General features: G+C 47.0%; 1 protein-coding gene across 1 annotated transcript in view; it reads left to right on the top strand.

The window, feature by feature from the left end:
• SYP (synaptophysin) overlaps positions 1–21,198 on the top strand; it is a 30,456-nt gene extending 9,258 nt beyond the window's left edge. The window contains exons 3-7 of the mRNA XM_055003671.1: positions 9,850–9,974; positions 13,569–13,767; positions 15,258–15,449; positions 18,433–18,733; positions 21,119–21,198. Of these exons, the coding sequence (XP_054859646.1) occupies positions 9,850–9,974; positions 13,569–13,767; positions 15,258–15,449; positions 18,433–18,729 (813 nt within the window). The 3' untranslated portion in view covers positions 18,730–18,733; positions 21,119–21,198. The remainder of the gene's footprint in view (positions 1–9,849; positions 9,975–13,568; positions 13,768–15,257; positions 15,450–18,432; positions 18,734–21,118) is intronic.
• The last annotated feature ends 1,720 nt before the right edge of the window (positions 21,199–22,918 follow it).

The following is a 22,918-nucleotide window of genomic DNA, read 5'->3' as shown; positions in this document are numbered from 1 at the left end:
AGTGCTCCTCTGCTGGATTAGGCCCAAAATGGCCAAAAGGGGCCCAAAATGGCCAGGATCGGGCCGCTGCCAGGTGGAGAAAGACTCCCCCGCCTGGCAGATACCTGATCCTGGCTGTTTGGGGCCTGATCCTGGCCAGTTTGGGCCCAAACTGGGCCCAAAACAGCTGAAAGGGGTCCAAAATGACCAGGATCAGGTGGCTGCCAGGTAGGAGAGTCTTCCTCCACCTGGCAGGGGCCCGATGCTGGCCATTTCGGGCCTGATCCTGGCCATTTTGGGCCTGAATTGGACCCAAAACGGCCAAAAGGGGCCCAAAATGGCCAGGATCGGGCCACTGCCAAGAGGGGGAGTGTTCCCCTGCCCAGCAGAGGCCCAATCTTGGCATTTTTGGGCCTGATCCTGGCCAGGATTGGGCCTCTTCCAGGTGGGGAAGGGTCCTAAATGGGTCACAAACGGCCAAAATGGTGCCAAAATGGCCCGGATCAGGGCTGAAACAGCCTGGATCGGGTTGCTGCCAGGAACTCTAAATGGGCCCAAAATGGCTCAGATCAGGGCTGAAACAGCCTGGATTGAGTTAATGATAGTCCAGGGAACCCTCCTCTGCGCGGCAGAGGCCCGATCCGGTAGAGAAGACAACAGGTGAACTTCCAAAGCAGATTTTGTTCATTGTTTAAGTTTCATTGTTAAAAGAAATAAGGGGACAGCTAAAGGATAAAGGCATGACATTTTGTGTTCTTCTTTTAAAAATACGAAAGGGGACAGCCTGCATTGTCGGGCAAGGGGGGGTTGATGGCTGAGCCAGTGTTTAGTTCCATGGCATGGCATATTTGTCATGTACATTGCAAAGCGGATAGGAGTAAAGGTTTATGCTGCTGCAACCTATTTGTCATTTATTTCCTGAAAGCTTTTATATGCCCTCTCCCTCAAAGATCTGCTCAGAGTGGCTTGGCAAATAAAACAAGATAAAAGCATTAAAATTTACAGCCATTAAAAAAACAGCCAATTAAACCCAGAAACATAAAAGCACATAAAAGCCCAGAGGATTAAAAGTATCTAAAACCCAGAAGCATAAAACTTGGAAAATCAGTTTGTGTTCCTATTATGGCAGAAACATTCTCGAGGGCCATCAAAGTCCCCCTTCTAGGCCTTCAAGATACAAAACATTCCTAGGTATTTCCCTAACTGATGACACATCCAGGTTCCCTTCTTACCTACATTGACCTGAACATCCAAATCTTAGATAAATGCTAAGCCCAGAACAGTCCACACGCATGTTTTGCAGCTGTTCTAGATGATTTTCCTTGAAGAGACAGGCGTTATTTTAAGCCACTTCACCGTCTGAAGATATAAGCTCCCTTATGCATGAATGTGAAGTAACACGAGCATATGCTATCAAGATCACTGAATACCTATTGTTTATTTATTTGCTGGCATTCTTCCATCATGTTGTTGGTCAAATCCCTGGGTAAGTACAGCGGAATAATAAAACAAAGACAGAACTCACAGGGCGCGTCTCTTGCGCCAAGGTCATGGCAAGGAATGGACTGTCTTTTGAATTTCCTGGTGGTTTGTGACCTGTGGACCAGATCTGCCTGTCATCCACTCCATCTCCCTTAAAGGTGCCCCAAACCTACTCCTTGAAGTAGCTACTACACAGCAAGGCCTCCTTTGTCCCTCAGTTTTGCTTCCTATGTGCTTCGTTGTACTGGAGAGACCTTGCGCTGGAATGGCAGAACTGGTACCCTATCAGCTTTTAAATCTTGCAACCAGGTGGCCATAGAACCAGGTGGCAAGCATGTTAGGGTTAACTAACCAGCCCTAAAATAGACTCTGGGAGGATTTCTTTGTGGTCATTCCAATCCAGGAGCCCTAACCGCAAGCCCAGAACTATTTATTTATTTGTTTGTTTGTTCATTTGTTTATTTATTTTTTCTGTGGATTTCTATTCCGCCCTCCCCACGAAGGGCTCAGGGAGGATTACTAAAACACATTAACATTAATTTATACAGTTAAAACCATAAATAGATTGTTAAAAAATATAATATTATATATTTGCATATAAAATATACATTCAGATGACGGCAATCAATAGCAGCAGAAACAACTTGACACAATGAAGTAGTGGACAACCTTAGTAGGGAGGGATTCAGATTTTATACTTCTCCATTTTTCAGCTGGTGGAGGCCAGGCCTGACCTCAGCCATATGCCTGGTGGAACATCTCTGTCTTACAGGCCCGGCGGAAGAATAACAAGCCCTGCCGGGCCCTGGGCCGATTCCAGACGGTCCCCCGACGTCGCGCAAAACTCGCGCGAGAAAACGCGATATTTCGTGTTTTCTGCGCGACGACGCGCGACGTTTCGCGAGGCAGGGGGCCGTCTGGAATCGGCCCTGGTCTCAGTGGACAGAGAGTTCCACCAGGCTGGGGCCAGGACTGAGAAAGCCCTGGCTCTGGTTGAGGTCAGTCGGGCCTCCTTGGGGCCAGGGACCACCAATAGATGTTTCTCTCCCGATCGGAGCATCCTCTGGGGCACATATGGAGTCAGGCGGTCTCGCAGATATGCTGGTCCCAGTCCGCATAGGGCTTTATAGGTTAATACCAAAACCTTGATGGTGGTGTGCATTCAGTGTTAAATTATGCAAAATAAAAACCAGGATTGGGAGCAGCAAAAGAGTTCAAACTTCATTCCTAATCAAAGAGAATAATTCGCGTGGAGAACCAGGATTCTTGGCCCCCTCCCCCCAAAAGAGGATCTTTAATGGCATCAGGTCTTTATGTCTAGAAGGACTTTCAAACTGAAGTACCCTTCCTGGCACAATGTTGGGCCCAATCCTGATCACATTTTATCCTCTCCCAGAACAGGAGCAATTCTTGACTTTCCTTCCTAACAGATTCTGGAGCAGTTCAAAATTCTCCCCATAGATCTGATCAAAGGAGCTTCGGCATTTGAAAGCTCATACCCTGGAAATCTTTTTGGTGTTATAACTAGACTCCTTCTTTGATACACACCTTAACATGGTGAGGGGGTTTGAGTGTGTCAGTGAAGCTAAGAGCAACACCGCCAGGAGCACAGGCTTGGTCAAGAGTCTAAACTTCTGGAAGAGTCACTCAAGGCGGAATGGTCAAAGCTGAAACACCAGACTAAGATGTATCCACCCCCTTCAAGAATCAATGGTCACATCAGCAGAAGAGAACTGAATGTTCCAATGGCGATGGGAGCGGAGGAACTCTTGACGGTCAGCTATTGGGCAGCAGCAGTAGTGGAAGGTGACACTGGCGGAGGATCTCTCACAGACAACGGCAGTGTCACTTCAACTAACCCTGGTTAGCACTGCGAAGCGGAAGAAGGCAATGGTAAACCACTTCTGCTAATCTCTTACCTTGAAAACCCTATGACGAGACAATCCAAAATGAAAAAAAGATATAGTGCTGGAAGACAGGACCCCCAGGTCATAGGGTACTCAACTGGCTACTGGGGAAGAGCCAAGGACAAGTACGAATAGCACTATTCTTAACGATGGGACTGGATTAAAGCCGAAAGGATGTCCAGTTGTGGATGTGAATAGATGCAAAAGGAACGTCCAAAGCTGTGCGACACACATAATAGGAACATGGAACGTGAGAAGTATGAAAACAGGTAAGCTAGAAATCGTAAAACAAAAAATGGAAAGTTTAAACATTGCAGTCCTGGGTGTGAGTGAACTAAGGTGGACTGACTCAGGACATTTTCAGTCAGAAAATCACACAGTGTTTTATTCCCGAAAGGAACGCAAAAGAAATGGTGTTGCTCTAATAGTGAGGCGAGACATAGCACGAGCAGTTGAGCTACAATGCAAAGTCTGACCGAGTAATATCAATCAGACTTCAGGGAAATCCTGTTAATATAACCATCATTCAAGTTTATGCTCCAACTACGGTTACTGAGGAGGAAGAAATAGAAAACTTTTACGCAAGTGTCCAAGAAGAAATTGACCACACACCTAAACAAGATATGCTGATAATCATAGGCGACTGGAATGCAAAAGTAGGCAATAAAGCAGAATCAAACATAGTTGGAAAATTTGGATTAGGATCACGAAATGAAGCAGGAGAGCGGCTTATCGAATTTTGTGAAGCCAACAACCTGTTCATTGCTAATACATGCTTCAGGCAACCAAAAAGACAATTGTATATGTGGAAATCACCAGGTGACCAATACAGGAACCAAATAGATTACATAATTGGAAGCAGTAGACGGAGAAGCTCTATTCTCTCAGCTAAAACAAGACCAGGAGCTGATTGCGTACAGATCATAGTGCCAAAATACAATCTAAATAATATTCCTGAAGAATTTAAAGACCAGGTAAGGAACAGATTTGCAATACTAAGTTTAATTGATCATGAGCCAGAAGAATTATGGGCTGAAACTAGAGATATTATCAAGGAAGAATGTGCAAAGACTATCCCTGTAGCCAAAAAAAGGAGAAGCCTAAATGGATGTCTGAGGAAACTTTAAAATTGCTAAAGATAGACGAGAAGCAAAAACAAAAGGCAACAGAAATAGGGTCAAAACTCTAAATGCAGCTTTTCAGAGGCTTGCACGTAGAGATAATCACCAGTGCAGAGAAATAGAAGAGAACAACAAAAAAGGAAGAACAAGAGTCTTGTTTGAGAAATCAAAGGGAAATTCAAGCCACGGCTTGGGATGCTGAAAGATCAACATGGAAATACAGTATCTGATCAGGACAAAATAAAGGAAAGATGGAAACAATACACTGAAGATCTATACAAAAGAGATGGAAGGATGACATCCTTTTGACGAAGAATCTTTTGATGAAGAACCAGAAATCCTAGAAAGTGAAGTAAAAGCTGCACTCAAAGCAATTGAGAGAAACAAAGCACCTGGAGTAGATGGAATACCAATAGAGCTTTTTCAAGCCGCAGAAATGGAGTCCATCAGAATGTTAACCAGAATCTGTCAACGAATATGGAAAACAAAACAATGGCCCACCGACTGGAAATGCTCAGTCTACATTCCAGTCCCCAAAAAAGGGGATGCCAAGGAGTGCAGCAACTATCGGGCAAACACGTTAATTTCCCGTGCAAGCAAAGTGATTCTCAAAATGATACAGCGAAGACTCTTACCATATATGGAACAAGAAATGCCAGATGTTCAAGCTGGATTCAGAAAAGGAAGAGGCACCAGAGATCACATTGTAAATTTATGATGGCTAATGGAACACACCAGGGAATTTCAGAAGAAAATCAGCCTGTTTTATAGATTACAGCAAAGCTTTTGACTGAGTAGATCATGAAATGCTACGGAGAGTCTTAAAAGAAATGGGGGTGCCACAACATCTGATTGTTTTGATGCACAACCTGTACTCTGGACAAGAGGCTACTGTCAGGACAGAATATGGGGAAACAGAATGGTTTCCAATTGGCAAAGGTGTCAGACAAGGATGCCTATTATCTCCCTACCTTTTCAACCTCTATGCAGAGTATATCATAAGGAAAGCTGGATTAGATCTAGAAGAAGGTGGAGTGAAAATTGGGTGGAAGGAACATTAACAATTTAAGATATGCAGATGACACCACATTACTAGCAGAAAATAGGGAAGAGAAGACTTGAAACGACTAAGAGAAAGCGGCCAAAGCAGGATTACAACTGAACATCAAGAAGACAAAAGTAATGACTACCGAGGAATTACACAATTTTAAAGTTGACAATGAGGAAATTGAAGTTGGTCAAGATTTTCTGTTCCTTGGCTCAATCATCAACCAACGGGGGACTGCAATGAAGAAATCAGAAGAAGATTGAGACTTGGAAGAGCAGCTATGAGGGAGCTAGATAAGATCCTTAAAGAGAAAGATGTTTCTCTAGGGACCAAGATCAAGATAATCCAAACTATGGTATTCCCCATTGCCATGTATGGATGTGAAAGTTGGACAGTAAAGAAAGCTGACAGGAAGAAAATGGATTCATTTGAAATGTGGTGCTGGAGGAGAGTTTTGCAGATACCATGGATGGTCAAAAAGACAAATAAGAGGGTTTGAGATCAAATCAAGCCTGAATTCTCCTTAGAAGCTAAAATGACATGACTAAAGCTATGGTACTTTGGTCACATCATGAGAAGACAAGGTTCTCCGGAAAAGTCAATAATGCTAGGAAAAATGGAAGGCAGTAGGAAAAGAGGAAGACCTAAAACGAGGTGGCTGGACTCAATAAAAGAAGTCACGTCCTCCAGTTTGCAAGTCTATTAAAGACAGAATGTTTTGGAGGTCTTTCATTCATAGGGTCACCGTAGGTTGGAGACAACTTGAGGGCACATAACACACACGCACACAACTAGACTCGAAACTTGCTGTTCTATTGCAGACCAACATGGCTCCCCATGTGAAACTATCCCTGTGGAACAGTTCACCCCCCAAAACTGGGCCTATCCTTAACCTTCCTTACCCATGCAATCTGGAACACACCTGACTCACAACCCCCCCACCTTCACTTTCATCTATCAATTCTTTAATAAATACATATCCTTGCACTAGGGGCTTTATATAAACCCTAAATCCATTTATCTGTCAGGTTTACCAGCAAGTCTTAATCCAGCTTTTCTTGCGTGTTTTGCAATAACATATACAGAATGATAGCCTTTGCAGCGACCCCCCCCTCCCGCCCCACGTCTCCAAAAGAAAAGGGGATTCATTTGCACAGAACCACTTTTAGCTCCATAAACTGGTGAAATGGGTCTCTGCAAACGCATCTGACAAAGTCAGCTCAGGTCTGTAAAAGTTTGTGTCGGAATAAAACCGTGTTAAAGGTTTCAGTAGACTCCTGCTAATTTCTTCCATGCAATAGACTAAAAAGATACACTTCCTGAACCTATGGACATTGCCGTCATGAGAAAGCCCTTGGGCTGCCTGTGTATGTGGGCCATCCTTGCCCCCAATAGGGTTTCCAGCCTCCAGGTGCGGCCTGGAGAGCTCCCAGAATTATAACTAATCTCCATACTACAGACATCATTTCCCCTGGAAGAAATGGCTTCTTTGGAGTGTGGTCTCTATGGCATAATACCCCCTTGCCTTCCTACTATTATCACTTATTATGTTTACAATATTTACAGGCCGCTCTAAGCAGCTCACAAGAAAATCCAATATGACCTACTTAAAAAAAAAAAGATGTCAACCATCAAAGTAAAAACACAGTATTTAAAAACTACCAATCACTTTTTGCTCCCTGGCATTTCCTCCTGTGCTTTGGAGTGAGCTGCAGAACTGAAGGGCGCTGACGCAGACGGGCCGGGTGGTAGACAGCAAAGTGGGTCAGGCTGCGTTAATATCTGGCCCATGCTCAGCTGCTGGAGGGGGGATTAAAGAAAGGAGAAGCGCTCCCCTCCCTCTTTCTCTGTCTTTGTACTGAGCTCATGCTCTGCTCTAAAAATACTCACAATCGCACAGTGAGTTTCTCAGCTGATCCGTGATGACCGTGAACCAAAATCTCCCTTCCTCCGTTCCCTCCGCAGGGATTACTGTTCACAACACCAGAAGCCTTCAGCCGCTGGAAAAGACCCTTCCGCTAGTTTCTTCTGGCAGTGCCCCCTTCTGGCTCCAGCACACCCATCGATTTTTGGGTGTTTGCTTCTCTTTCAGCCGTAACATGGTGTTCCCAAGAAAGTGCTGGTGAAGCCCTGGCCCCCTTCATTTGCACTCTCCACTCGCGCACCATGTTCAGCCATGTAGCATTTGAGCGGAGTCAAGGGCCTGTGATGAGAAAACAGTGCCTGGATGGAAGAAAGAAAGGCCTCCCGCCGTCACATCGGTTTTTAAATTATATGTATTGGGAGTCACATTTTTATACATAATTTTACACATAATTTCACAGGTTTTGCATGCTTTGACTCAACTGCAAGCTACTTTAGGGGGCCTAGACCTTAAGCCTCTTGGCTGGTGCAGTGTGTTCTAGATGGAGCTGCCTTCAAAGACTTCCCACAAATGCAAGATTTGGGTCCAGCAGCCCTTAAAAACCAACTAGATTTCCAGAGCGTGCACTTTCAAGAGTCAGAGCTGGAACTCTGATTCCCAAGAACTCACACCCTGGAAATCTAGTTGGTCTCTAAGAGCCAAGCTACCAGTGACGAATGACACTTCGTCACTTGTAGCTTGGCCCTCAGGCACTACTAGGCCTGAATCCTGCTCTTCTACTGAAGACCAGCACGGCTGCCCACCTGAAACTGTCTTCACAGAAATGGTATGTGTCCAAAATGCTGCTCCGTGCATTTGGCACAGTGACCAAAACGGTTCTGTACTGTAGGATTCACATTAACTTTCCCAGTATGCTTCTGGGCACAACTTATAGCACTCGTTTTGATCTATGAACCCCAAATGATGATTTGGACCCAAGGTTTCCAAAGGACTGTCCCTCCTATACCAGCCTACTTACTCACTTAAATCATCACCCGAGGGTCTTCTCGAGATAGCCCTGCCAACAGAGGCAGCGGCAGTCCTGGGGACCTCTCTCTGGGCAGCCTTCTCCAGCAAGGTTACACGGTAGCTCCAGCGCTGCTGTTTAAGTTTTCACCCGACTCCTTTCTGTTTCATGATCTCCCCCTCCCCAGCCCTCAGCAGCTAAGTGGGATCTGTTGTTGATACTGGTTAGAATTTAATTCCATGTCCTGCTGTTTTTCTGACGCTCTGTGAGTTAGTTGCAAGTCTTTTGAATTTGTTGCTGCTCTGTTGCTTAGTAGAGTTGCCGCCTCTGACTTGGGAAATTCCTGGAGATTTGGGGGTGGAGTGGGGGATTGGGGAGGAGAGGGACCTCAGCGGGCCACAGTCATCTTCTGCAGGGGAACTGATCTCTATGGCCTGGAGACCAGTTGTAATTCTGGGAGATCTCCAGACTCCACCGAGAGGGGGGCCTGGAGATCTCTTTGTCTTCTTTGTCTAAACATCGTTTTATTTTCTTGCGAGCTGCTTTGGAGCTTTAGCTGGAAAAGAACAATGTAAATGTTATTGATTAATAATAGCAGCAACAAAACCAGTGCCTCAGAGTTGCTTTCTAAGGCCTAGTTCTCACTAAGGCCTCAGTTTTCGCTGAGGGGGTAAACCTGTGTCCAGATGGCAGGTGAGGGGGTCGTATGCTTACTTCTCCAGAAGAATTTCTTCCACACTGAAAATAACAATGCCAGGAAGAAGATTTCTGGCCTTGACTTCTGCAGTTTTTCTATGTGCAGGGAACTGGTTACCTATGCAGGGCCATTCCAAGGGGTTGCGAACCTCCAGGTGGCGCCGGGAGATCTCTCAGAATTAGAACTGATCTCCAGATTACTTGGATCAGTTCCCTGGGAGTAAATGGCTGCTTTGAAGGGTGGGATCTATGACATTATGCCCCACTGAGGTCTCTCCCCTTTCTAACTCTAAGGTGGTAAAAACCGACCATTCCATCGTGTGAACCACCACCCCCTCTTGCCCAGGCACCACTAAGATTCCTAACACTGTCAAGGCATGTGCTGTGAGATTTGGGGGAGCGCAGAGTTTGGGGAGGATGGAGGGTTTCCAGCCTCCAGGTGGTAGCTGGAGCTCTCCCAGAATTACAACCAATCTCCAGGCAATAGAGATCAGTTCCCCTGGAGAAAATGGCTGCTATGAAGGGTGAACTTTATAGCATTATACCCCACTGAGGCACCTCCCCTCCTCAAACCCCACCTCTCCTGGCTCCGCCCCCAAAATCTCCAGGACTTTCCCAACCTGGACCTGGCAACCTAGGAATATGTGATGTCAGATCTAGGTAACACTTTAGACTCCCTCCCTCCTCTCTGTGGTTATTTCCTACATTACTAGGATCTCTCTCTGTCTTGTTCTTTTTCTCCCCAGTTCTTTTCCATCTTTGCATTTGCAACATGTGGCAGCTACACTGGAGAATTCCGCCTGAGCGTCGAATGCGCCAACAAGAGCGAGAGTGACCTCTCTATAGACGTAGAGTTCTCCTATCCCTTCCGGTGAGTTGTGCTCTCGGCTGGGAAGGGCTTGTGGTGGGCAGAAGGCGGCAGCCTGCAGGACTGATCAGAGCAGGCAAAGATCTGCCGGAATGTGTCCCACTGAGAATTTCCAGAGACATGGGGCTGAGTCTCAAGAAAACTAGGCAGTGCTGTGTGATGTTGTTGCCTGCCTCTGACCTTACAAGACATTATGGGAAGAAAGGAGGGGGCTCATCACGATTGGTGCCCTCTCTCCCTGTTGGTTTTCAAAGGCAGCCGTGCATCTCCCTTGATGACTAGTTCCAGCCCCATTTCTTCATCACTGAGGGCCAAGCTACAAGTGATGAATGACACTTGAACGGCAAGTGAACAGACTCACATGTATTCCTCCCTGTTCACTTGCGCTCCACTTGCACTTAATGATCGAGTGGAGTGCAAGTGGAGTGCAAGTGAACAGGGAGGAATACACGTGAGTCTGTTCACTTGCCATTCAAGTGTCATTCATCACTTGTAGCTTGGCTCTGACTTGTTCCCAGCTCTGATGATTTTCCCATGTGGAAATCCTGTCTGTGCACTGTGAAGCAGGGTGTGAAGTTTCAGGTAGTTTATGGAAGGCACTGAGAGTAAAATACACTCTCAAGTCATGCTTTATATAAGATAGCACACATCCTCTGGATATGGAACAATGGCCCCTGTACCCAGCCAGTCCCAGGTTTTGGACGCAGGCCCCACACTTGTCTCTCTGCTCTCCTCAACTCAGCACCAGCCATCATTCCCAGAGGAGAGCAGACGCAGATTCTTGCATGCAGCGGCCTGTGTGTGGCATTCTGCAGATTGCAAGGGGACTGTAGCTTTTCCGCCAAAGCCGAGGGATTGCTGCATATCCCAGAGGAGATGTTGCCTCAGCTACAGAGAAGTGCGTGAGAGGAGACACTGCAGGATCTTTTCGCTCCTTGGAAAGTTCCCGCCCAGCCTGTTCCTCACACAGGAGCCTCCTTGGAAGCAACACCCTCCTGTGCACCCTAGAAGGAGGATCCATCGGCCTCAGGAAGAACCTCTCCTTCTCCTTCTCCTTCTGGTCTGCCATACAGTGTCATGCAGTTAACTGCTAACCTCCACTGATATTTGCAGGAATAAACTGACAACATTGATCTGTAAGAAATTGTTTTTGGCCTTCCTATAAAGAAGCAGGGAAGGTCCCCTCCAAATGTCCTCTGCAAGGCCAGCCCATAATAATTATTCCCGTGACTAAGAGCAAGAGGAGGAATAGTCTTTCAGGGCAGTTCCATGCAGACGCGTTTCTATAGCCCAGTCTTTAACCCAGTTGGTTTTTAAGGTGCTGCTGGACCTGAACCTTGCTCTCCAGTCTTTAAGTGCGTTAGCATGGGTCAGCATGGTTGAGTTGGAAGAGTCCAGGCAGGGAGACAGTTGCCCAGTGAAATGTAATTGGAGGGAGGTGCTCTTAGCAGCAACATCAACCTGCTTTCCCAAAAGCAAGGCACTCCCCAGAGCTCTGTCCAGATCTTTACATGACCTGCCAAAGACAGGGCCACCCATCTAGGACCACCAGATGGACATTCGCCTTCCCAACCAGCAACACCTCTGCTTCATCTGGATTCCATTCCAGCTTGTTAAACACATGAAACTGTCTTACACTGAATCAAACCATGGACCCATCAAGGTCAGTATTGTCTGCTCAGACAAGCTGTGGCCCTCCAGTGCCTCAAGCAGAGGTCTTTCACATCACTTGTAGCCTGGTCCTTTTAACTGGAGATGCCAGGGACTGAACTGGGACATTCTCCATGCAAAGCAAAGGCTCTTCTACTGAGCCGTGGCCTCTTTTCCTGCCCAGCCATTCAAGAAACTGGTTTAAGACTAGAGATGGGCACAAACCGGAAAAAACCCGAACCATGCAGTTCACGGTTTGTCAAATTTCACGAACCATGAATTTTCACGAACCGGCCCCTGGTTCATGAACCAGTTCATTTGGTTCGTGAAAATGTCACATCCAGGTCAGAAAATCATCACTTCTGGGCCAGCAGAAGTTCACTTCCGGGTCAGAAGAAGGTCTGCAGAAAGTCTACCCCCTGTTGCCTAGGAAACTGATTGATTGGCACCAGGCTGTCTGCAGTGACGAACCAAAAAAATGAGCCAAATGAACCAGCCTAAAGTTCCTGGCAGTTCGTCAGAAATGGGATCTGACGAACCATGGTTCGCGAACCACGAACTGGCCTGCATCATGCTTAATTTTGGTTCGTATTTCAGTTCGTGCCCATCTCTATTTAAGACATCCCATTTAGAAATATAGATGATGACAGCCAATCCCAAATATATAAATCATCTTATTCAACAATACCTAAACATAAACAGAGCACAGGCAGGAGAAGCTGTCCTTGAGGGACTCCCCAAGGTAAGTCCTGTACTGATAACTCTGTTTCTCCAGTGGAAATGTTCTGTGTCCCAGAAAAGAATAAGATCTGAAGAAGTGAGCTGTGGCTCATGAAAGCGCATAGCCTACTGGACTCTTGCTCTTTTCTACTGCTCCAGAAAAGCATCAAACCACTGCAGAAAGCATCACCATTTCAGAAAAATATCATGAATTGCTTATCAAAGACTGCTGGAATACTTAAAAAGATCATCAGCGGAGCTTCTAATATATCCATCTGAAAACAAAGATTGTCTACTTGAGCTACTAAAGCAGCTTCATTCTCACATCCAAGGTCCAAACTAGATGTTATGTTATGTCAGGCGTGAGTCAGGTCAGGGTTGCTTCAGCCCACTTCTGACCTCTGAACAGCCAAACGTGATGCCGAGGAACCAAAGTTCCCAAGCATGCTAGGGCTTGGTTCAGCTAGGGCCCACAGTGCAGAGGGATGACGGGCAGGGTCCAGTTTGCATGAAGGGGCCTTCACAACCGCCAAGCACCCTGTCTACCTCAGTGAGGAGGAGCCCCAAACAAGTGGATGATTCTGATGCCCCAAGTAATTAAATAATTGCAGCTAATTTCCAGCCTTTACATTTTTCACGTGTGGCTGGCGCACAAGCAGGGCTTTTTTTCAACTGGAACGTGGTGGAATGGAGTTCCAACACCTCTTGAAAATGGTCACATGGCCGGTGGCCCCGCCCCCTGATCTCCAGACAGAAGGGAGTTGAGATTGCCCTCCATGCCAGCGTGGAGGGCGATCTAAATTCCCCTCTGTCTGGAGATCGGGGCGGGGCCATCGGCCATGTGACCATTTCCACCGAGGGTGATTTAAACTTTTAAAAATCCCCCCCTTGTTCCAGCTGACCCAAAGACATGTCGTTGTGTGGTCCTGGGAGAGGGTGTGCACTTTGTGCACACGCATGTGGTACCAGGGGCACCACCTCCCGCCAGGAGTTGCCCCCTGTGCTGGCAACCCACTGAGTTCCACCACCTCTTTTCCCAGAAAAAAAGCCCTGTGCACAACTATGATTGCCATGAGGAAAAAAACCTCCACAGCTCTGATTTTTCATCTGCCTTGATCTTGAGGGCTGTTGTAGCAGAGAGACAGAAGGAGAACGGCCTAGAGAAATAGCTACCCTTTAGGTGCAAGCCACTGATCTACCTTCTTCCTTTCTCTTCGTCCCCTTCAGGCTTCACCAGGTGTATTTTGATGCTCCGGCTTGTAAAGGACATGAGACAGAGAAGGTCTTCTTGGTCGGAGACTACTCCTCTTCCGCCGAGTTCTTTGTCACCATTGCAGTCTTCGCCTTCCTCTACTCCCTGGCTGCAATCGTCATCTATGTCTTCATGCAGGACAAGTACAGAGAGAACAACAAGGGCCCCATGATCGTGAGTTCTTGGCCTTGTCCAGGCATGACGGTCACAGGAGACAGGGATTGCTCAGGGGGATCTGGGCTACGGCCAAGCCTTGACATTTCCAAGAATCTGCAAGCTTTCTAGGCAGCCTTTTAAAGACGTGGAAATGGAAAGGGACTGGGTTGTGTGTGAACTCTGTTGCCAGGATCAGCAACACCAGTAGGCAGAGTCAGGGGATATTTCTGGGGAAGCAGATTGATTATTATAGTTTTAGTGGGTGGGGAAGAGTGCCATTCGGATTTCCTAATGTGGCTCGGGACTGCAAAACCATGAAAGTATGCAGACATTCGCTCTTCACTGAATATATGAAGCTACCCATTGCTGAGTCAGACTGTTGGTCTGTCATGGACAGTATTTTCTACTCTGAGTAGCGGCAGCTCTCCAGGGTCTACAGTGTGTGTTATGTGCCATCAAGTCACCTTCATAGGTGCTACTGGACTCTTAAGCTATGAGGTGAATGCAGAGACCACTTAACAACAGTGTACTTAAAGCCTAGCAGATAACCATTTCTAAAACAAGTAACTCACAACCTCCATCCCAAACCCTATGAATGAGCGACCCTATGAATGAAAGACCTCCAAAACATCCTATCATTAACAGACTCACTCAGATCTTGCTTGCTTTATTAATAATAACATTAATAACATTCAATTTATATACCGCCCTTCAGGACAACTTAATGCCCACTCAGAGCGGTTTACAAAGTATGCCATTATTATCCCCACAACAAAACACCCTGTGAGGTGGGTGGGGCTGAGAGAGCTCCTAGAAGCTGTGACAAGCCCAAGGTCCCCCAGCTGGCTTCAAGTGGAGGAGTGGGGAATCAAACCCGGCTCTCCAGATTAGAGTCCCGCGCTCTTAACCACTACACCAAACTGGCTATTGAGTCCAGCCATCTCGTTTTAGGTCCTCCTCTTTTCCTCCTGCCTTCCACTTTTCCTAGCATTATTGACGACTTCTCATGATGCGACCAAAGTACCATAGCCTCAGTTTTGTCATTTTAGCTTCTAGGGAGAATTCAGGCTTGATGTGATCTAGACCCCACTTTATTTGTCTTTGGGGCCATCAGTGGTATCTGCAGTCTACAGAAAGGGGTCTTTTACTCCACCTGCTTCCCAATCCTTTTAACTAGAGGTGCTGAGGACTGAACCTGGGACCTTGGACATACAAACTAGATGCTCTACCCTGAACCAGAGCCTCTCCTCGAGGAGTGATGTTTGAGTGCCCCAAGCAGGATTTCTAGATCCCGGGAAGAAGGTTTGGGGTGGAGGTTGTGAATTACTTGTTTTAGAAATGGTTATCTGCTAGGCTTTAAGTACACTGTTGTTAAGTGGTTTCTGCATTCTCGTAATAGCTTAAGGCTGAGGTAAAATTTGAACCAGGGACTTCCCAGCTCACTGTCACAGCCATCTTGTTGCTGTACCAGAGGACTGTCTCGCGCTAACTTTGTTTTTCTGCCACAGGATTTCGTTGTCACGGCTGTATTTACCTTTATGTGGCTGGTGAGCTCCTGCGCTTGGGCCAAGGGGCTATCGGATGTCAAGATGGCCACCGATCCCGACGAGGTGATTGAAGGAATGAAGGTGTGTGAAGATAAAGCCAACACATGCAAGGAGATCCGGGAGCCAGTCACCTCTGGACTCAACACGTCTGTGGTTAGTCCTCCTATATACGACAGGGATTGAGGGGAGGGTACAGCTGCTCACCCAGGTTCAGAGCATGTGTTTGGTACTGCGCTTTTAAGCGCCAAGCTTGTCTTACTGTATGTGTCTCTGTGGGGTGCCTCAGAGCCAAGCTACAAGTGACGCCTGACACAGGTTGGACACTTGTCAGCTTCCCTCAAGTTTTGATGGGAAATGTAGGCATCCTGGTCTTGCAGTTGTAACGGAGAGCCACGCTGTGAAACCAGGACGCCTACATTTCCCATCAAAACTTGAGGGAAGCTGACAAGTGTCCAATCTGTGTCAGGCCTCACTTGTAGCTTGGCTCTCAGATGTTCTGTCGGGCACAGTTTAAGACTACATGAAGCAGCTAGTCACTTGCACACACACACACACACACACCTGCATCTTCCTCCCCTTCCTTGCCTCCTTGCACAGACAGATTTCCTATTTCAAGCAAATCCTAGTTTGCAGTTATATCCAAGCAGGCTAGCTTTATGTATCAATTATGTATTGTGTGTGTTTTCTCTACAAGCAGTTAGAGGTTAGAGCCCTATCTTAGCTTTAAACATACTTCCAGGGATCACAGAAATGTACATAGTATGCAAGTCCACCCTTAAACTAGCTAACCAACAGAAGGCTGGTATCTTTTTGTGTTACTACAGCTACCAGGCAATTGGTAGGCAGGGTACTACTATCTTGAAAATGTGTCAAGGGAGAGGGAGTTAATTTCCCTACTCGAGTGTTGCAGCCCCAATTCAGCTCCTTTAGGTTTTCAAACACAAAGAAAATGTAAAGGAAAAAGTGCCCTGGTTCGTATCACTTGGCGATCTTTTGTGTCACTTAATAAATGGTGGAGTCCTGGCTTCTGGGCTTACCTCCACAAGAAGTGATGTGGTTACAGGCAGGAACAGTGTCCATATGCATCCATTCCCTTGCCATTTGCGGCGGCTGCTATCCCCCCCACTCCCCCTCCTTTCCCCCATCATGATTATTCAAAGGCTCAAGAATGATGGCAATCGTACGAGGAACCCCCCCCCCCCCGCCAGCAGCAGACCCTTGCCTTGCATGGGGGGGGTCCCTTCCTGGGATCACCACAAATGGCAGAATCCATGCCTGCTGCCTCACAGGGCCAAGCTAGAAGTGACGAATGACACTTGAATGGCAAGTGAACAGACTCGCGTGTATTCCTCCCTGTTCGCTTGCGTTCCACTTGCGCTCCACTTGCGCTCCACTCAATCACTACGAGCCAAGCTACAAGCAAGTGGAGCGCAAGTGGAGCACAAGTGAACAGGGAGGAATACACATGAGTCTGTTCACTTGCCATTCAAGTGTCATTTGTCACTTCTAGCTTGGCCCTCAGTAGCAAAACTACCAAATTTCCACAAAACTTAACAATGTAACGGTTGCAGAGATGTCATACAAGGAGTAAAAAAGCTGAACGCTGCACCACGTGGTGAGACCACCGACAGTGAATAAACGAAGGGTGATATCCTACTGCAGTGTGCAGCACAGTTTGTTGAGGACAGAGAAAAAATCCCTTTCGAGGTTAAAGGGGGGAGTGGAATGGCACACAGCAGGGGACTGCCGTCACCCCCTTGAAAACAGAGTCTAGCCCACCCGCTCCTTGCAGTCACAACAGAGAGAGGGTCCACACCATCATTCCCTTGCAGCCCTTCGGAAGATCCTCTTTTAACCCAGAAAGAAAGAGGTTCATTTTCCCCCTCCAGATTAAAGCGAAAGCCCTGGGAGCACCACAATTTTTGCTCAGCTTTAATCTGGGGGAGCCTCCGGGTTTCCATACAGAGAAATATTCTCATCTGCAGCAGAGTCGTTCAAAAGTGGAATCCGCTGCCTAGGGAGGTGGTGAGCTCCCCCTCACTGGCAGTTTTCAAGAAGAGGCTGGGTGAATATTTGTCAGGGATGCTTTAGGCTGATCCTGCACTGGGCAGGGGGTTGGACTAGATGGTCTCTGTATGGCCCCTTCCAACTCTATGATTCTATGGTTCTATAAGATTCCCATGTGGAAGCAGCCTAAGTTACCTGCCAAATAAGAGCAGGATAAACACAGGATCACGTTCTCTGGTACTGGTGGAGGCAAACAGTGGACTGAGGGACTTGGGGAAGGATGGTTAGGAACAAGCTGCCTCCTATCCTGCTTTATTGGTGCATTTCAAAGAAAAATGCTAATTTTCTGGATTGCCATCAACAAAGGTCCAGCCAGGGCAATACCTCCTTCTGGCCAGCTGCACTGGGGGCATCCAAGAGCAGCTGATAATAAGCGTGAGGCACCCACAGATGGTGAATTGCTGGCAAATCGCTACCATGGCACAGGGAGTGCGGGACTGGGGCTCCTGACCTGGCAACAGGCCGTGGCACCATATAACCTCCCCCCCTGCCCGTTCCCTGCAAATGCACTCAGACATAAAACAGTGTTCTCTTTTTAATTTTTTAAACATTTAACTTGTAAAATATAGATATCATAAATTTGGTTAAACAAGGATAACACAGTCATTAATCCATATGATTAATAAAGCTAAAAATTACCTCTCAGATCATAAATATCTAAACATTAATTAAACTATTGTGAACTACCTACCAATGAAGATAACATATAAAACAATCATTTAACACAAATATAACCATCCATTCGCCAAATCAAAACAATAACCGTTTTTGATAAAAGGGATTTCTTGGCAAAACAGCGTTCTCTTGATAGCATTGCTAGCCAGAAAGTTACGTGGGGAACATTTGGGGATGGAGAGGGAGGGAAATTACATCACGACTCTCTAGGAATTCCTCTAAAGTCTAGGGTAAAAACCATAGATTTGAGGAAATCCTAAAGGGTTGTGTGCTCCCCACCCCCCCTCATTTTGCTCCTGCTGCCCTACTGAGTGAAGGCAGCAGGCAACCTAGCATGCTTGTCGCATCCTATCATGAATCATTCTTGCCTGTCACTCGGCCCTTCTGTCCCCAGGTTTTTGGCTTCCTGAACCTGGTGCTTTGGCTGGGGAACATGTGGTTCGTCTTTAAAGAGACTGGCTGGACCACTCCCTTCATGAAGTACCCACCTGCCCAGGAGAAGCAGCCAGCACCGGACACCTACGGCGATGCTTACAACCAAGCCCCGGGCTATGGACAGCAGGACACCTATGGGCAACAGGGTGGCTACCAGCCCGATTACAACCAACAAGGCTATGGTCAGCAGGGAGACTATGGCCAGCAGGGTGGTTATGGCCAAGGCGGTCCCACTTCCTTCTCAAATCAGATGTAGGCGGGTGAGTTCTGGACAGGCAGCTGATACTGGGGAGGGTGGTCCTCATCTCTCACTCATGCGTCACGGGGCTTTTTCAGCGGTGGCCTCTCGTCTTTGGAATGCCCTTCCCACTGAAGCTCACCGGGCACCCACTTTATACTCTTTTAGGCACTGGCACATTTTTTTTAATTCCAGCTTTTAACTAAGGAGTCTGATCTTTTAAAATTACGAAAGAGCAATAATTTGTTTTAGTGATGGCATTAGTAAATGGTCTGTTGACCATGTAATAAAGCTACCCATCCACTCTGGTTATCTTCAGAGGCACTGTTTTGAATGCCCCTACCGTTTGAGGCTAAGTGGGTGGCAACCCAAAAAAGGGCCTTTTCTGTCATGGTACTGAAACTTTGGAACTCCCTCCCCAAGGAGATCTGTTTATCTCTCTCTCAGTCATTGTAAATAAATAATAAAGACAGCGTGTGTTGCATGCTGTCAAGTCACTTCCAAATTACAATGTCCAGGGCTTTTTTTCTGGGAAAAAGGTGGCGGAACTCAGTGGGTTGCCCTTGGAGAAAATGGTCACATGGCTGGTGGTCCTGCCCCCTGATCTCCAGACAGAGCGGAGTTTAGATTGCCCTCTGTGCTGCCGAGCGGCACGGAGGGCAATCTAAACTCCCCTCTGACTGGAGATCAGGGGGCAGGACCACCAGCCATGTGACCATTTTCAAGAGGTGCCAGAACTCCGTTCCATTGCATTCCTGCTGGAAAAAAGCCTTGACAATGACCCTATGAATTAATGCTGTCCAAAATATCCTATCATTGGCTTGCTTAGATCTTGCAAACTGAAGGCCGTGGCTTCCTTTGCTGAGTCAAGCCATCTCACGTTGGGGCTTCCTCTTTTTCTACTGCCTTCAACTTTTCCTCACATTAGTGTCTTTTCCTGGGAGTCTTGTCTTCTCATGGGGTGATCAAAATATGATAATAAAGACAATACAATACTTCTTTTAAAATTATATTTACAGTTTTCCTAAAAACCGTTTTACAAGAGTCATTTTAAGCCACTAAGTGTTTTGTACTGTTTTTATGGTCTGGCTTTAAAATATATATATATTAATTTTAATGCTTTTTACGCCACTTTGATGATTTTTATCATGAGAACCTCGAAGAGGTTCTCAACAGGCAGTGGCATAGAGGTTTTCTAAATAAGTAAGCAAGTAAGTAAATATCCCCTTCAGGTATGCACAATCTGCATAACCTGTGTAGTTTGTGACACATACACACACTTGCTGGCGGTCCTTATAGGATCACAGGATAGGAAAATTTGGAAATACTTCCCACATTCTCTCCCTCCAAGATTCTCTCATTTCTCAGGGGCGTGATGAGCAGGCTGGTTTCCTCTCACTTCCCTTCAGCATCCCAGTCCTCTTGCAGTCTCTTCAGTCCTCCAAAAGCTATTTTGGGGCTTTCCCCTTATTTTTTCATATGGTTAATTTACAAAGTCATATTTGTACCCCTGAATATTTCAAAAGCTCGATCGTGTCTATGGTAGCCTGGTTTTCTGTTTTCATTATTATAACGCAGGGCAGTCAAACCAGAACTTTGAATCAGTCAAATGTTTCTTGAAAGAGTAACGTTCCACATTCTTTCCCAGAATCTTCAAAGGAATTTAACTTTTTGAGAATACTCTGGAAGGAAGTTCCAAAGTCTTGCAGCCATCACTGGAAAAGCCCCATTTTTACCCATGGCTGCTCTCACTTGATACAGCGATAGCCAAATAACAGGGATCTGAGGGCCAAGCTACACATGACGAATGACACTTGAACGGCAGGTGAATTGAGTGGAGGGCAAGTGAACAGGGAGAAATACACTTGCTGTTCAAGTGTCATTCGTCATGTGTAACTTGGCCCTTATTAGTATACCTCTGTGGGATATAATTCCGTAGAGTCCACCCTCTTGCAAGGGTGCTGGGACATCTGTGGGCACGGCTCATTTCCTAAGGGGGGGGGTCTGTTGGGTTGAAAGTGGCCATGGGCTGCTCTGGGGCCATCAGCGTGTGACCACGAGCAACATTCTCAGGGTCTGGTGCTGACCTGGCCCAAAACAGCACAGTTTATGAGAGCCACCGAGGGCTTCGGCGCAGAGGCCCCTGAACAAGCATCTGCTCTCAGGGTTTCTGTCTGCTTCTGGAGTGCGAGAGACCGTCCTCCTCTTCCTTCAGGCGGCTTGAGAGAAGTCCAGCTGTTCAGGCTGCTGGCCTGCTGTGGGCCACCCTAGGTACTCTCCAGAGTTGTGTTAAGTGTCCCTGGGGATTTGTGCATGCCCGCAGTGCTTGTGAGAGGACAGCCTGCCATGCTTTGCTCATCTGTTTCTCTCTCTCTCTCTCTCTCTCTCTCTCTCTCTCTCTCTGCAGGTCCCTACCCCCAGTAGGAGGCATTACGAGGAGAAAGTCGCCATCCTCTCCCTGCCCCCCATGTCCCCTTGTGCAGGGGAGAGGGGGGGCTGGTGGGTGCTTGCACTGGGAGGGGGCTGGCGGGGTCCCCTCCCGGGATGAATGTAGATGTTCGTGCTGTTTATATATATATTATATATATATATGAGAAATTACAACTAGAGATAGACCGCCCCCCTCCCACTGCCTCATGCGCGCAGACACACACACACACACACACACTGCCCTACAACATGACCTACCCTGGGACAGCTCCTTGGCTGTGTGCTGTTCCACCCCCACCCCCGTGCCCCCCGCTCCCCAGCTAAATAAACTCATCCTGCTCATTTCCCACCCCACCCCATCCCATCCCACCCAATATTATGGAAGGCACAGCATGGCTCTCGTAGCATTTGGATATTCTTCCCATCTCATTGCCTTGGCCCTCCGCCATCCCCCCTCTGGATGCCCCAGCTGGAAGTAAGTTGTGTGTGGGTGCGGTGGGAGGAGGGGAATCTGCCATGGGGTCCTATTGGGATGCCTTCTGGAGCTGGGGCGGTTTTGAGTATCTGAGCGTCAGGCAAGTTTTGGGGCTCAGGGGGGTTTGGAGTCCAGCACTTTAATAGAGATTCAAGGCCACCCATGATCGAGGTGTCAGCATGGAAGGAAACTTAAATATCAGGGCAATTCTGTCTGGCTTTTCATTCCTGGTGGTCCATCTTGGGGGTGGGGGTGTTGGGGAGATGGGTTGAACCTAGGGGGGACCCACAGCATTGGAACGTCTGTCTTAGATTTGCGGGGGTGTATGTGTTTGTGATCTTTGCAGAAGGATTTGTCCTATTGGGGAGGCAAAAGGCAAAGGGGGGATATACCACCCAGTATTTCTGGGGGGGTCAGAGCCCCATTATTTCCCCTAATACCAGCATGTATACTGTGATGACCAATGCAGGTAAAGCTCACAATTCGGGGAGGGGGAAGTTAAAGGGAAGGCACCCAACTCTGTCCTTTTTTCCCCCATGCTGTCTTTCATTTCTTTCTTCTGTTCTCATTAAATCTTTTCTTTATCTGAAAGTGCATATGCACGGTACTTAAGTGTGGCTTCACCTTAATACCTTTGATCATATTCACAGTTAGGTTGGTTCACATGCTTGTTTTTTGACGCATGTCTCATTCCAATGCTATGCATGATCTGATGGGGGAGCATGGAGTGACCCTCTCTGGCTCCCAAGCCAACAGGAACTGCACAGAGACGAAAAGGGTATGAATCGCACTTCCGAGAGGGGCCTGTACATTGCTCGCTGTGGTTTAAGCCATAGTGCTATTGGCTGCTGCAGTTATGCAAATCATGGTGGTTATATTTGGACAAACACAGAAGTGGGGGGTCAGCATAAGCCAAGCCTCTGTACCGTCTGTGCCTGGGGTATTGGCCTGTCATCAACAACTCTAGAAACTCCCACACAGACATTTGCATGGAGCCCAACAGCCACCCTCTGAACTGGACTCGCAGCTAATGTATGGGTTATAACCCACTGTAACTTTTTGAGAGTATGGCATAGAGTATGGAAATTGTTCTGGATCAATGAATGTAGACTAGTAGTAGGGTCAGCTCTGTCTGGGTTTATTTCCAAGTAAATATATTTAGGTGCTGAGATGACCCAACTCTCTCTCTTCCTCCCCATATCTGTCTCTGATTTATCTTTCTCTCATATCCCCCTCTCACTCCTCCCTGTACCTTACTAGCTATGGTTCCTCTCTATTTATCTCACTGATCCCTTTCTCTGG

This window comes from Eublepharis macularius, chromosome 19 (genome assembly GCF_028583425.1).
Source record: "Eublepharis macularius isolate TG4126 chromosome 19, MPM_Emac_v1.0, whole genome shotgun sequence".
Lineage (NCBI taxonomy): Eukaryota > Metazoa > Chordata > Lepidosauria > Squamata > Eublepharidae > Eublepharis > Eublepharis macularius.
The sequence above is the reverse complement of the archived record's forward strand: the minus strand, read 5'-3'. Positions and strand labels throughout refer to the sequence as shown.